General features: G+C 43.6%; 1 protein-coding gene across 1 annotated transcript in view; it reads left to right on the forward strand.

Annotated features, from left to right (window-relative positions):
- Positions 1-12,871, forward strand: part of CA10 (carbonic anhydrase 10) — a 524,477-nt gene extending 511,606 nt beyond the window's left edge. The window contains exons 7-9 of the mRNA XM_053570344.1: positions 7,279-7,433; positions 9,298-9,472; positions 11,579-12,871. Coding sequence (XP_053426319.1) covers positions 7,279-7,433; positions 9,298-9,472; positions 11,579-11,601 — 353 coding nt within the window. The 3' untranslated portion in view covers positions 11,602-12,871. The remainder of the gene's footprint in view (positions 1-7,278; positions 7,434-9,297; positions 9,473-11,578) is intronic.
- The last annotated feature ends 2,557 nt before the right edge of the window (positions 12,872-15,428 follow it).

Genomic DNA, 15,428 nt, shown 5'->3' on the forward strand with positions numbered 1-15,428 from the left:
GATATGGAAAGCCTTGTAGAATGAATTGAACAAGGTAATTACTCAGTTGCATGGACAATAACTGGTAAAATTTAGAAGCACCTGAGTTGTCCTCGGGTGCCTGGCTGTCAAATCTAGCCTTCTGAAGGGCAGGAAGTGCGTCCCTATGACACCAAACAAAAATGATGGTGAACATAATCTCAAGCACACAGGCAACTGAATTGCTTACTTTAAAATGAAGCCCAGGGGTGCTTTTGCATCTGTACAGTGGATGATAATGACTTCACGAGAGTCTGCTGCTTTCCTTGCGAGCTTAGATGTCACACATCTGTATCAAACTCACAGAACGCTCGCACTAACTGAGGCCAGAAATGGGAAAGACCAGCCTGAATTCATTTCAGGCTGAATTTAGAAAGTCTTCTAAAGAAAATCCATTTTATTAAATTCCCCTTCAACAGACGGAGGGTCAAGACCGCAGTCATGACATTGAAGAATGGATTTTCTGAATGGATTTTGTGGAGGAGATATTGGTAGTTTACTTGCAGTGGTTTAATTTTTTTAACGCAGGGTATTGGAATAATGCTAATTTCCTTCTGTTTTCCTTGTGTTCATCAATTAGCATTAATTAATTAACAGAACCCCTATTACAGAAAAGGTAACATTCTTGTCACTTTCGTATCCACTTGATTTCATTGAGCCAGCATTATTTTTTAAAAAGAGATTTTACGCTACTTTCAAGTTGCAAAACTAGTGACTAATGGAGTGCAAAGAGCACTTCAGTGGTAAAAGGGAGCAATTATTAGAACATGGCATATAAATGAACATTTTCGTCCAGTATCCTGGGGCACTGTAGTATTTTGGTGGCTTCCTTTTCCTGCTCTTCCAAGTGCCCCATTCATTTCATAGACAGTCAATACGATGGTGAGCTTCAGTGCAGTAAGAATCCAAAGGATCACGAATTCCAAATTTAAAAAGGCATGGCTGTTCTCTAAATGCCTTTATTTCTTTGGAGAAAGTATAGACTTTTAAACATGGTGTTTTGATACATGGCGCAAGCCTCTTACAGAGTCTTTTCCATCTCACCTGTTTAAAACTGTGCTTGAAGTCCCCAGACCTTTCAGCTGAAAGATGAATGTGCAGGCAAGAATAGACCTACTTGTAACCGCCTTATACTTCTCAGTCCTTCGGGAAGTGTTTTCTGCGCCGTTCCTTGGAGGGACACAGTGTTAAATGTGATGAAATATCGCTGAGGAGTTTAAGCATATTGCTCCCGGTGCCTTTCTCTCTGCTTAATTGAACTTGTACTCTGACTTCAAAGACACAGGGCTTTGGAAATGTTTTCACAAAATGCACACTGCAGCCCACCCCCACTTCCCACATCATAATCTACGTAGTTACTCAACGTCAGGAAGGAGCAGAACGGGAGCAGTGCCGCCCTGCGTCCAGTGCTCAGGGCCCTAGTTTATTCATTTATCGTCTGTGTAAAACAAAAGAAAATCATATTATTCCGTTCTTTAGTAATTGCCTTTTTTCATTCCAGTTGAATTTGCCTCAGATGACAAGAGGAAATGCCATTCTATATGAGAAAATTGCCAAATAGTTCCGTATTGATCAGGAACAAGTCCAGTATTGATCTGAGACTGCTGCGGCTTTCTCTCGTTGGAATAGTTCTTTTCCAATGGGAACGTCACAGGCAGGAAGTGGGGCAATGTTCAGCCTCCGAGGTCTGCATGAGTAAGGGCAGTGCATTTAACAGGACCCGCTACTGAAGCTCAGACTAAGGAAAGACTCTTCACCATGTGGTCCTAGGCATTTCATTCTAATGTGGAAGGAAGGAACCAATTTGGGAAAATCATACTTTCAACAAGAATATGTCATAAAATCAAAGGTATCATAGCTATCAATCTCTACAGTCATTTGAGAGACTAAATTGGGCTGTAAGTGATACATGAATATTCTACACTTATTGATTATCCAAGGGGTCTTCTTGTACTACAAAGATACAGCTAACGCATAAAAAATTACAACACTGCCATACAGAAATTTGACCTAAGATACGTTTAATTATATAAGCTTATTTTATGTTGAAAGATGTTTTCTTTTGGATCTATAGAATTTTTTTATTACCTGAAGGTGTAATTATCCAGAACTGTCTAGTGCCACCAAGTGAGAGGTTACATGACCTATCTACGGGGGACAAGTTACTGGCAAAGACACAAGTAGAACTTAAACTTGAATTAAGACTCGTGACTTGACGACTAGAGATTTGCCCTCTATAAGCTATTTTTTCATCTGAAAGGTAGATAGGGGGATAGGTAAGAGAGAGAAAGAGAACCTCTTTATCCATAAAACTGTATTTGAACTTCGGCCATCATTTCCTCTCGATATAAACTCTAAATACAAACAAAAGCACCCAGACAGTAACACTGATATGGACAAATGATGGTCTTCTGCTGGATGGCACAAGGACAAGATAGTTTGGGGGTAATATTTAGTTCCTGGCCTAGTTATCCATGGAAACACCCCAGTGTGCCTTGACTCTAAGGCTGAAAACTTCTAGATTTACCCAGAAGGAGCAAGCTTCACTGGGGAGAAAGCAAGATGTAAACAAAAAAGCAGGTGGTTCTCAAACCCTAATACCTAAAACTCAGAACACCGGCCTCTAAGGCAGCAGGAAGCATGAGGACAAAGGGTGAGTGTTAAGGGCACACCGACTTCAGCAGGTAAATAGGAAGGCACTGGTATGTTTAGAAATACGGTGATGCCTTATGGAGATGGGAATAGGCCAAGCAGTCTCATCTGCCAGGTTGGGGTGGATATATACGGGGCAGGTGGTGGGCAGTGTGTATTTGAGCTGGTGGAACTGCCTAGAGCCTCAGAGATATTTCCCCACCCCCTGAGACACGCCTCTTCCTCCATAGGTTCCTGCCCACCACTGCCAGCAGGTAAAGCTTTTGGGCAGAAACCATTTCATTCATTCATTCAACCAGTGTTTATTGAGTACCCACCCTGGGGTGGACCCCACACTGTGGCTTGGGGATGCAAATCCTTCTCCTTCAGGCTCACAAATTAGTGGCAACCGCCAAATAGGCAAATTATTATTATTATTATTATGGTGGTTTTTGGCCAAGGCTGGGTTTGAACCCACCACCTCCAGCATATGGGACTGGCGCCCTATCCCTTTGAGCCACAGGCACTGCCCCAAATAGGCAAATTATTATTGGCAAAGTAACTCAGTAAATACAGTGAAAGAGGTGGGCACTAACCCAGCTGGAACACCTCCAGGAAGGAGAACAGCTGTGGATATCCCAGAAGCTGGGCAAGGACACTCCAGGTAGGGAGGAGGTGACCGCCGTACTGCCTCGCATCACTGAGTACTTACCTGGTCTGCACTTCGTGCTAAATACTTGGGCAGCACCGTGAGCCACGTATTTCAGCCACCTGCATGGCACCAATGTGGAAACTGAGGCTCAGACAGGTACAGGTGGGCCTAAGATCACAGGGACAGTGAGCAGCAAAGTCAGCACTCAAACGCAGGATGCAGTCCAAAGCTCTCACTCCTCACACTGGGCCTTTCCAAGTTCTGTGGTGTGAAGATGATATAAAAAGAGCAAAAAAATAAGGTATGAGAATTAACAAGACTTGTGGGAAGAACACAGTGGCAAATGAGGATCTCAAGAGTGGGGAAGCTGCCCGTGTCCTCGGATGACTATTGCATCTCCCAGAGGAAGGGGCTGAAGGGGACTCTCCCAGCAGGATGGCAGTAGGCAGAGCCTGGGGTGTCAGAGCCATGGTGTTTGGAGAAACCTCATTATCACACTCAGGGACGAATCCATGAACATAACCTTTTCCCTCATGTTTCAGCCCGCACCTCCCCCTGCCCCCAATCCTTTCTCAAATGTGGCTGCAACCTAGAGGCTGGTTATAGTTTCAAAGATTCCTTTCCTTTACTCAGTCATGCCTGGAATGCCTCTCCTTCTACAGCTTCCTTCATTCTCTCCTCCCCACGGCCGTGAATAAAATAAAGTACAATAATAACAGCACACTAGAGTACCCACTGTGCTCTTCGTGCAAGCTTGGTTAAACAAATCACATTGACCTTTAATAAAAATGTGCCGAATGCTTCCTTCTCTCATTCAGTATGTTAATCTTCAGGCCAAACTGCCCTCAGGGCAAGCCTCATTAAGTGCAAATCTGATCATGCTCCTCCCCGGCTTCAAATGCTCCCACCGTTCCACATTGCCCCCAGGATGAAGCCCAAACTCCCAACCGTGCAGAGGAGGGGACCTTCCAGGTGTGGCCTCTGCTGACCCCACCCACCACGTCTCTCCCTGTATTCCTCCCCCTGCACCTCACACTCCAGCCACCGGCAAGTACACGCTGCCACGCTGTTTCCTCACCTCTTCCTCAAGCATGGCTCTGTCTGCAGTGCCCTTGACACCCTACCCCCTGCCAGCCACACATCGATTGTCTCCCATTGTTTAAGATGCAGGTCAGGTGGGCTCCTTGATTCCTCCTTGCCTGAGTCCTCCCCACCCGGGCAGAACTGCCAGCCTCTCTCTGGGCCCAGTACAGATTTATGTCCCTGCCTCTGTGACTCCTCCTGCCTTCACTTAATTACATCTTGGCTAGTACTTGAGAAACAGTAAGGGTTCAGGAAACAGTCAGAGACGAATGATGTTCCTTGGTGTTTTGATGGAAAAGCAGAAACATTTCAATGGGAAGTGGGAGAAAGTCCTTCCTCTTAGTGTTGGTCTCCAAATCCAGTTCGACCAAGCTCTCTTCCTCTCATCCTGTGCTTGGGCAGAGCCCTAGGGGGCTTCCATAACCCCATCAGAGAAGGAGGCCAGAAGGGTCAGTATAGAACGGAACAGGCAAAATGGTAGTTTTACTTACATCATTGCAAACCACTGGTTCAGTTGATTTGTTCGTAATTTAATTGATAAGCAAAGCAACACTGAAATTAAACTTCCCTTGGGAAAGGAAAGTTTCTTATAAGATAAAGCTAAGTGCCAAATTTCTGGAAGAAGAAATGGGAGGGAAGATAATCTTTGCCCAGGAAAATAGATTAGCAGCATTAATCAGTAGGGCTGGGTCAAGGTGCGCTACATATGTACACAGATGGTGCCAAAAAATATATACATAATTTAAGCAAGGAAAAAACTGTGTTAAATTTGTAATACTCAAGTTATGTTTGACTTCTGCAATTACCAGAGATACAAGATAACAAACAATATAAGATGTCATTACAATTTTAATATAGTTTTTTCCTTTCCTAAAATGTGTCTACATTTTTTTGGCATCCTCTATTTATTTTGCCATTGTTGTCAGTCTCTCCAACTACAATGAAGGAAGGAACCACGTCTGTCTCGTTCATTGACCCATCCCCAGAGCCTAACCCTGGGCCCAGCATAAAGGTACTTTGTGTGTATTTGTTGAATGAATGACTAACCTTGGTCTCGAGGTCAGGAGAGCTGTGTACCAGTTCTCACTCTGTAGTCACCAGCTAGCTCTGTGACCTTGGGCAGGTTACTTTGCCTCTCTGATTTTCAGTTCCTTATCACTGGGATATTATTATCTGCCTGACCCATTCACTGGGTCACAGTGAGATTTCAGCTATATGAAAAAGTTCTTATTTACCATGTGTGCACAATACTCACCTTGAGAGATCACATCCACCACTGAAGAGTGAGTTCTTCCGCACTGGGAGTCAGACCCATGAATGAGAGAACATATGTGAACCCAGGGGCACAGGGAAGCCAGACTTATCCCTCTGCCAGCTAAGGACTGGTTCCCTGCCATGTGTCCTCTAGGTGTCCTGGATTAGCCATGGTGGCACACCAGAGGGTAAAATGCTTCGGGAGACATCACTGGGGTACAGAGAGCAATTGAAGGTACGGAGGCAGATGGGCTACCCAGGGATAGGAGCACAGGCTGAGAAACAGAGAGAAAAATGGATCCACCCTTAGGGAACTGCATCATTTAGTGAAGCAGGTAGAAGATCAGAAGTTAGCAATGAAGCCTGAGAAGGAACATCCAGAAAAATAGAAATAATAATTATGGTGTTTTGGAAGCCAGGAGAAGAGAGCAACAGTGTGCTAGAAGAAAGGAAGAGAGGTCCTGAAGTGAGGAGGAGAATGAACTATCTGTTGCAATTTATTGGGGTTGTTTTTTAATGTTTTAATTTCTTGAGATTTGAAAACGTCAATACATTACTATTTTGTGAAAACATAACCAATGTGTTACATTTAAAAAATTAAAAGGAAATACACTAAAATGCTAATAGTCATTTTAGAGAATTAGAAATATGTCATTTTCACAATTGACAGAAATTATATTTATATTTAATAATAAAAGCTATGTGAGTGTGAATACCTCAAATAGATATAAGAGAAAAGGCCACCTACATGGATGGGCCTGAGAGAAAGAAGAGGCACAGGCGGTGAAATTGATTGTTAAACTTAACCATTAGCTCTCATGGTAGGTTTCGGCCCCATTGATACTTCTTTTTAGGAGTATTTTTATACTGTTCTTTTGATAAAGCAATGTTGATAAATAAGAGCAGTAACTAACATTTCAACAAGTCCTAAAGCCTTTAATTGGCCATTTCATTATACCTGTAATGCTTAAGGGTCCAGGTCTCAGGGATCATACCAAGGACTCTTCAGACAATCCTGGTTGGAGACCCATCATTCACAGTTCACCAGTAGTCAGTGCCCCATCCTGTGGGAGGACAGTGGTCTCTCACGTCCCTGATATCAGCCCTAACCATGTGACTTCTTTGGCCACCAACATGTAAGCAGAAGTGACATGTGCCACTCCTGGATGAACACTTTAAGGGCCAGCATACACTTCCCCATGCTTGCTTTTCCTTTCTGTCACTGAGATTCACAAATGCCCAGAAAGCAGCTGCTCTAAGAGCCTGGCTCCCAAAGTGTAGACAGCCAAGACATGAAGGGAAGCCCTCAGCCACCCTGCAAGAAATAAACGTTTGTCCTTTAACATGACTGAAGGGGTGATGGATGTGCTAATTACCCTGATCTGATCACTATATATTATATGTGTCAAAACATCACTGTGTACCCCCTGAATATGTGCAATTGTTTTTCAACTAAAAATAAACAGAATGACTGATACCTGGGGAGGATGAGGAGCTTTTTGTCCACTGCAGCCTATCGTGACAATATAGTCTTCTAGGGACAATCTTCTGGAATTCCAAAAGAAAATATATACATATCAGCAATACCAGCATGTTCTTAAGAAACCTAGTGCTTAAATCTTTCTCATTTTCTCCTCCAGATGATGCATATTTACTACAGGGACTTAATATAGAGGAGCTATATCCAGAGACCTCTAGTTTCATTACTTACGATGGGTCGATGACTATCCCACCCTGCTATGAGACAGCAAGTTGGATAATAATGAACAAACCGGTCTATATAACCAGGATGCAGGTGAGTTTCTCTGTGGTCTTTTAGCTAAGGGGGAAGAACAATGTGAAAAAAATCACAGGGTTTGTGGAATATATATTGTATTAGTTTACTAGGACCACTATACCAAAGTACTACAAACTGGCTTCAACGACAGAAACTTACTGCCTACAGTTCCGGAGGCTGAAAGTCCAAGATCAAGGTGTTGTTAGGGCTGATTCCTTCTGAGGGATGTAAAGAAGGATCCATTCCATGTGTCTCCCCTGGTGTCTGGTCACTATCTTTGGTGTTCCTTGGCTTATAGAAGCACCGCTCCAATCTCTACCTTTACCTGTCATTCTCCCTGTGTCCAAGTCTTTGTGCCCAAATGTCCCTTTTTTTAGGGTACCAGCTATATTAGATCACCGCTCACCCCAATAATCTTAACTTCCCTAATTACATCTGCAATGACCTTGTTTCCAAATTAAGTCACATTCTGCAATGAGGTACTTGGGGTTACCAGTAACTTCAGCTTATAAATTTTGTGGGTACACAATTCAACCCATACACCTATATGTAAAGAGCAGGCATCTGAAAGGCTTAGCATGAACTAATAGAAACAGCCCATCTGTCTGAGAAAAGACAGCATGGTGAGCTCTCCGAATGTGTTCCATCGCTGTAGCACTCAAAAAGCAAACAGGCACAGTGAAGGGTGTGGCCAAATGCATTTGAAAAAGTTGGCTTTAGAAAAAAATAGATTTCACTGGTGAGGGATTTCTCAGGGTCTTTTAAAATGAGAATGCATGTATCCATATTCAAATGGAGGCGATGTGATATGTAGTATTTCACAAACAGATTTGAACATGAAATTTTTGAGGTTAGTACTCCTCAAAAGCGGATGGGAATCAGATCTGTCCTCAGTGGCTCACTGTGTGCTTTAGGGCTGTCACCCACTTAGGCAAAATGAACACCCCTCCTCGTTAGAATGAGGGGGAAATGACATGAGTTTGTCTCAGCTCTGATGCTCTGTGATTGTGCATGTCTATAAACACGTAGAGGAAAGAGGAACAGAAGCCTACCCCCGCAGCAGGGGATGTGTTCATGGCCCGACAACAACAATTTGAACAATTTGCAGTCCTCTCTGTATTGATTGGGACTCATTGAGTGACAAGCAACAGTGACCCCCTGCAGATTGCTTAAGCTTAGAAAAAGAATTTATTCAAGAGTCATGAAGGTGTCTTATGGAATTCAAAATCAGAAATTGATGTCAGGAACTCACTGCCCTTTCTGCTATCCTCTCCTCCTACCCAAACATTTGCCTCATTCTTTTCTCCTGCTGGAGACTGTCTTCTTTCTTCTCTCAGTCTGTGGCAGGACAAGACTGCAAATGTTACAGTCCAGCAACATGGCCCTGAAACTCACAGAAAGGGAGCCAAATTGGTCCAGCTTACTTTAGCTGTGCCCCTGGGCCACTCACTATGGTCGCAACCCACAGGAACTGTATTAAAGGGCCATGACATTAGGAAGGTTGAGAACCACTGGTGTAGGTGATACCATGTGGAAGTCAGGGAATTACTGAAACACAGAGTGTCAGAGAAAAGAAGAACCCTAGAGCATACCTAGCCAAGTTTCTTCCTTTAATAACGGATGCATTTGGGGTGAGAAAGTGAATGATGTGTTTAAAGACACATGTGAGCTAGTGAGCTAGAAGCAAAGTTCACTCCTTGCATGGAGGCATTTGTGGGCCTTCAGCTCAACAGAACCCATGGGGAAAGGGGCTCTGTGGGGCTCGTGCCCTTTCCAGACAGATGGTACCATCTGGACTGACCATAGTTTACTTGGTCTTACTTTCTCCCTTGTGCTCACTTAAAAGGATGGCTGGATCTCACAGCTATTTCTCTCTTCTCAGATGCATTCCTTACGCCTGCTCAGCCAGAATCAGCCATCTCAGATCTTTCTGAGCATGAGCGACAACTTCAGGCCTGTCCAGCCACTCAACAACCGTTGCATCCGCACCAACATCAACTTCAGTTTACAAGGGAAGGACTGTCCAAACAACCGAGCCCAGAAGCTCCAGTATAGAGGTGGGTGCAGAGTCTCTGAGAGCAGGGGACCCAGGCCAGAGCTCAGTCTTTTGCTTATACCTGTTCTGAAAGGCCTGATGTTATGTCCCATTGTAAGAATTGAGATTATAAATGACGATAAGACCACCGCCCTCCATTTGCGTGGTGCTTTTCTTTTGATAAAGCTCATGCATCATACATAGAAATTAGAAGTTTAAAGATTTTGTATAAGTGATATAGTATCTAGATGGTATCTACTATATATACATATATATGGATAATCTATGTATGGTCAGACCTCCATGGTTGACCACCTCCCTACACTGACCACTTCCTTGAGTTGACCTAATTTTTAGAGATCAGACATGTACCACATATATGTAGCAATACAGCAGGCCTAGTTCCTTACATTGACCACCTCCTTGTGTTGACCAGCTTATTACAGTCCCTTTGGTGGTGAACTTACAGAGGTTCTATTAATGCTATATATAAAGGTTTAAAACTTCATATGAAAGTTTACAGATTTGATATAGGTGTCTACGTGAAGCCATCTATATGTATACATAGATATCTACAGGGATGAGGTTTTAAAATATGTGACATAAGTACATATGTCACTTACATCAAACCTTTAAACCCACTCTGCTTCAGAAAAGATAGGCTATTTTGTCATTTTCCAAAATATCCACAAAGGTTGATTTTCCAAGATTATCTATTAGAACAGGACAGCAAGAAGCATGAGGGCTTTTAGTTATGTGCAATGTAGACACTCCTTCTCCCCCAGAAGGTAATAAAAATACTCTAATGGCCAGACCATTAGAATCCAGTGAGGTAATGTGTGTGAACCTATCTTTGGTCCAGTGCTATGTTCCCTGGAAATGATTATTTAAGAGGACTTCTGCCTCCTGTAACTCTGGCCCACACTCAGCCCTCTCTCCTCCCCTCCCCCCACTGAATAAATATCTGTTGGTCGTAGTAATAAACTCTCTCTGTGGAAGGACTGAGGTAGGACTGTGTTTGGAGATGCCCTAGACTGGGAGTCAGGACACCCAAGTTCACATCCTGGTTCTAACAAGACATGGAAACTCAGCCAGACCACTTCACCCTCTAGATCTGGCTTCTTCATGGCAATCCCTATCCCAACCACTTCTTGCCAGGGGACAGATGACCACCTGAATGGAGGAGCCCTTTGTAGCAATGGCATGTTCCCCAAGTATGGGACCAGACAGCTCTTAGAAGCAGCTTCCCCTGCTGCCTCTGAGTCCTCCACTTCTTCTCTCTTGCTTCCTGCATGTTCCTGCCCTTCCTTTTCCTCTCTCAGACACACTCACAGACTTCCCAAACTTCCCAAACTGTACATTTTCTGCTCACATCCAGCCAGAACCACCAGAACAACAAATGCCCAACTCATTGATTCTACTCTGTATTCAGCACCCACACACAGTGAGTCTATTAGGTGCTGAGCTGGGTAATGGAAAGGCAGTGGTGATAAAGACCGAAGTGACCCCCTAGCCATACAGAGCTTACGGCCCAGAGCAGGAGGCAGCACACCTTCTGCAGAGGGCCTAAGAGTAAACATTTTAGGCTTTAAGGCTATACAGTTTGTTTCACTGTGAGACTGTAGTAGGAAATCGGCCATAGACAATATGTAAATGAATGGGTATGGCTGTGATCCAATAAGACTTAATTTACGGAAACAAGTGCCCTGTTGTATTTGGTCTGTGGGCTTTGTTTGCCCATCCCTGGTCTAAAGCAGTGTCATACATAGAACTTTCTGTGATGAGAATGTTCCGTATCTTCATTGTCCAGTCAAAGAGCTACTCACCCTATGACTATTAAACACTGGAAGTATGACTAGTACTTTTCATCCTACATTTTTCATCCTAATTCTTTTAAGTTTTTGGTGGCTAGTGGGCACCGTGTGGGACAGCACAGGCCTAGAGGGTCATGAAAACTTTGAAGGGGGTAGTTGGGACACATTAATAAACAGGCATTTGCAAAACCACCCCTTCCCCTTTGGAGAAATTCCCCAAAAAACTTTGGGTAAAATAATTGAGTGGGGTTTGTTTTGTGTTGTGTTTGTCTGGTTTTTTGTTTTGTTTTGTTTTTTTCTTTCTCTCTCTCCAGTAAATGAATGGCTCCTCAAGTAGGGAACAAAGCCAAGAAGAATCCCACCTCAGTGAAATGCGACAACTGTGAATTGACGTAACCTAGAATGTCCCCCTTCTTGCTTCTCTCTCCTTCCTTTCCCCCCAAGCCTCATTCACTCTTTGGATTGGCCCTTTCTTCATTAAAAGTGTCCACTAAACCATGGCAGAGTAATACATCTACACACACTCACAAATACTTATACACACACACGCACGCACATGCAAACATAACCTACACACAGACACTCATACAACCTCTGTGATGGGAAGTCAAGTTTCAGAAACAAAAAGTTCATTCATAAAAGATCTTAGAAGAAAATAACCAGTTAACCTGATTACAATTTTGTTACCATGTTCCTGAACTAATAAATCTACTCAATGAGACTTTTCAGCCTTTGTACATACACAATTCTTCCAAAAGAAAGAGAAGAGAAAAACACAGCTCTGACAGCATTAAACGGACTTTGCATCAAGTAATCTCAGATAGTGTCCTAAGACCCTTTGAGGGTGCTGGCAACAGGGGAGCCAGGACAAAGTTGACCTAGGATGCTTATTTCTAGATTATGATTCTTCTGTTTACTCAACAATTTAAAAAGAAAAAAAAAAGGACCGACATTGAAGAGCTACACATTGTATATATCACCGCAAACTATAAAGAAATGGAATTATTTCCCTCTTTGTCACATATCTGTAGTAGGATTTGCCAAGATCAGAATTGATGCATTTGCTGTTTCTTGTTTTCCAAAGGTCATACATTGTGTTTGGTTATTGTTAACAGCTCAATAAATGTGTTTAATGACTTAATTTCATTTTTCTGGCTTTGGTCTCTTCTCCTTTCTTACAGCCTAAGCCCTGGCTCCATGCAACTGCATTCTTTGATTTCACTTGTTCCTTCACCTACATGTTTTGTTCATCTGCCGCCAGGTTTTTGTTTTGTTTTGTTTTACTGAGTTTTTGGCAATCAGGAATGCATTTGCTAAGCAAGTATAAATTCCACTCCATGGCTCGATCATTCACAAGAAGTAAGCTTCAGCCTGAGACAAGAGACAACAGATCTCTTGTGTTTCAAAACTGCCATCCCCCCTGTGATGCTCCCGTGAAGGAATGCACTTTGCCTTGTAAATTCCTGGGAAAAGGGGTGTCTTTTCTCTCCAGGTGCAGCCAGATTTCACAAAGTACAAACGAATGCCTTTCTTTTCTTGTTTATAATGGTCACTCACTGTGTTTGGTTACTGTCAAGAAATCAATAAATGTGTTTAACAAGTTACCCGGGTACTCATGTCTGAGTTTATTGAGAGGGAGGATGCTCCCTGCTGAAGCCTCTGCATCCTGCTGGGTCCAGGAGCAATTGCGTATGGGGCCGTCAGAGCAGTCAGAGCTGCCAGAACAGCCTGCCTGGCCATTCCCTGAGCCAGGTAATTAATACCCTGTCGAGAAAACATATAGGCTTAGCTGCTGGAAGGGAAACTTGGATGTTTGTTCAGTGGCCAAATTAAAAATAACTTTCATCTCTCCTTTCTGTCACACTCTCTAGAAACGAAGAAAGCACAGGTGGCATTGTGCAAATGGGGGCATTGACAAGTTACCCACAACGTCAGCCCACTGACTAGGTGTATCAACAATGAAAAATTCAAACACCCACTTATTTCAAATTTGAAATACTACACTCCACTGGATTTTTTTTTACTTTTTTGCCTCAGTATTAGTTATGTGACAGCCTTGGCTATGATGGCATCTAGGCTTATTTCTGAATAGCTATATTTTTCCAGAAAACCGGGTGGCAATCTTTCTTTGTGTGGCTTGATGCTTCTTCTGCCTTAGAATCTCCCATGGCCTACAAGGGCAGACAGTAATACAGCCATAACAGTTGAAGAATGTGGACGGTAAATCAACTTCACTCTGCCATGCACCTGGTGTGTGACCCTACGCGGGTTGCTTTACTTCTCTGATCTGTGCGTTGGGCCTGCTAATAACTTCCTCCATGAGTTATGAGGTGTAAATGCTCTACAGCTGCTTAAAGCGGCCAGCACAATATCTGCACTGACAGTTCTGTGTATGGCACCTATAGATTTGTTTGTGTGGACTCCCTGTTATAAGTTGATCTGAATCATACTGCACCCCTTCCTTTACGGAACCGGGTTAGCATCAATCACAACAGAGATATCAGGTCAATTTCTAAAAGAACAAGAGATACCCACCAGATAGCAGCATATAGGTAAATGCCAAAGGTGTGCTGAGACAGAGAGGGAGGAGCACAGGTGAGGAATGCGGCGGGGACTGTGTTTCTGTGATTTGGGGCAAGTTACTCCCTTCCCTGGGCCTGAGTGCTTATCTACGAATAGTTTGGCTAAAACAACCTCCCATGGCCTTACCACTCTCTCACTCGATTCTTTAGCCCAGTGAGAACAAAACCAAACCCAGGCTCTCACCCCAGGAGTCCCTGGACATAGGCAGAACTGCTCCTCAGCCAAACAGATCTTGAAATGGAGCAAACTGGACCATGTCCCCCTTTTGTTTCAGTCCTAAATGTCCCTTCTCCACACATGCTGGGTTCCCCAAACTATAAAGTAGAAACACAAGTACTTTGCCCTCAAACCACATGGAAGTCATAAAGATTAACTAAATCAGAACTGTTCTTTAAAAAAAAAAAAAAAAAAGAAGAAGAAGAAGTTTTAAATGTCCCCCAAACCCCTGGGATGTGGTCTGGAGAAGACATCAAGAAACAAACTACATTGATATATTTTTCAGTCCGTGTGTGCCCAGAAAGAGGCGGGCAGCAGTGCTGTCCGCTCTGCAGTGGGAGCCCCTCAAGCTGTCAATGGGCATCCCTTCTGTCCTGGAGAGGGAATCTATGCCCTGCAGGGACACGCACAGACACTTCCCTCTCCAGCAGAATGAAACAGGAAGGCAAATCACACACCTCTGAGCAAATTGGAGACCTCTGAGCAAATTGAATGAGAAAAAGAGAATACAGTATGGAAATTTACAGCCCCCTCTTGGGGTAACCTGTTTTGAGGTTTCCAGGACCATTTTTTAGGGTCTTATTCCCTAAAATCCCTGAAGCACTTTGGTTTCCATGGTGATATAGGAACATTCACAACTCACTGCCCCAAACTGTGTCCGGGATGTAGCATGGGACAGTATGAGAATAACTCAGGATCTGGGCAGGAGAGGAGTCCTCAATCACAGCCCCTACCACCCCTGTCAGGCCAAAGGGCAGGACTGACAATGGCCATTCTACAGGCGTTGATACTTCCAAGTGGACACTTCCCGCTGGCCCACAGGGCACCTGCAGTTCATAAGACATCTCAGCTTTCCTGTTGCAGAAAGCCTAAAAGTGGGAACTCCAGGAACACAAATTCACTTTAATATTATTCACCAACTAGCACAATGGAATACAAGGGAAATTCTGCCATGACCCCAGCGGAAGAAACATACTCATAAAATCCACCTTGAGTTGCACATTTCCTGTAGCCCAGGCCCTGTGCTACGCATTTCACCTGCACAGTGACCCAGGAGTTAATCATCACTGCTGCCCCCATGTTATCAATGCAGAAATTGGGCTTCTTAAAGAGCAGGTAGCAAGCTCAGGGTCACATACCTCCTAAGTGGTAACCCAGATCCCACTCTTTTAAGCCTGTGGTCCTGCCCATCAGCATCACTTGGGAACTGGTTAGATTGAAAATTCTTGGACCCCACTGTCGACTCACTGACACTCTAAAGGTAAGTCGCAGCCACCTGTTTTTTTAACAACGCCCCCCCATGATTCTGATACACATTCAAGAGTGAGAGCCACTACAAATCCAATGTTCATTCCTGCTACTTTC

This window comes from Nycticebus coucang, chromosome 18 (genome assembly GCF_027406575.1).
Source record: "Nycticebus coucang isolate mNycCou1 chromosome 18, mNycCou1.pri, whole genome shotgun sequence".
NCBI lineage: Eukaryota > Metazoa > Chordata > Mammalia > Primates > Lorisidae > Nycticebus > Nycticebus coucang.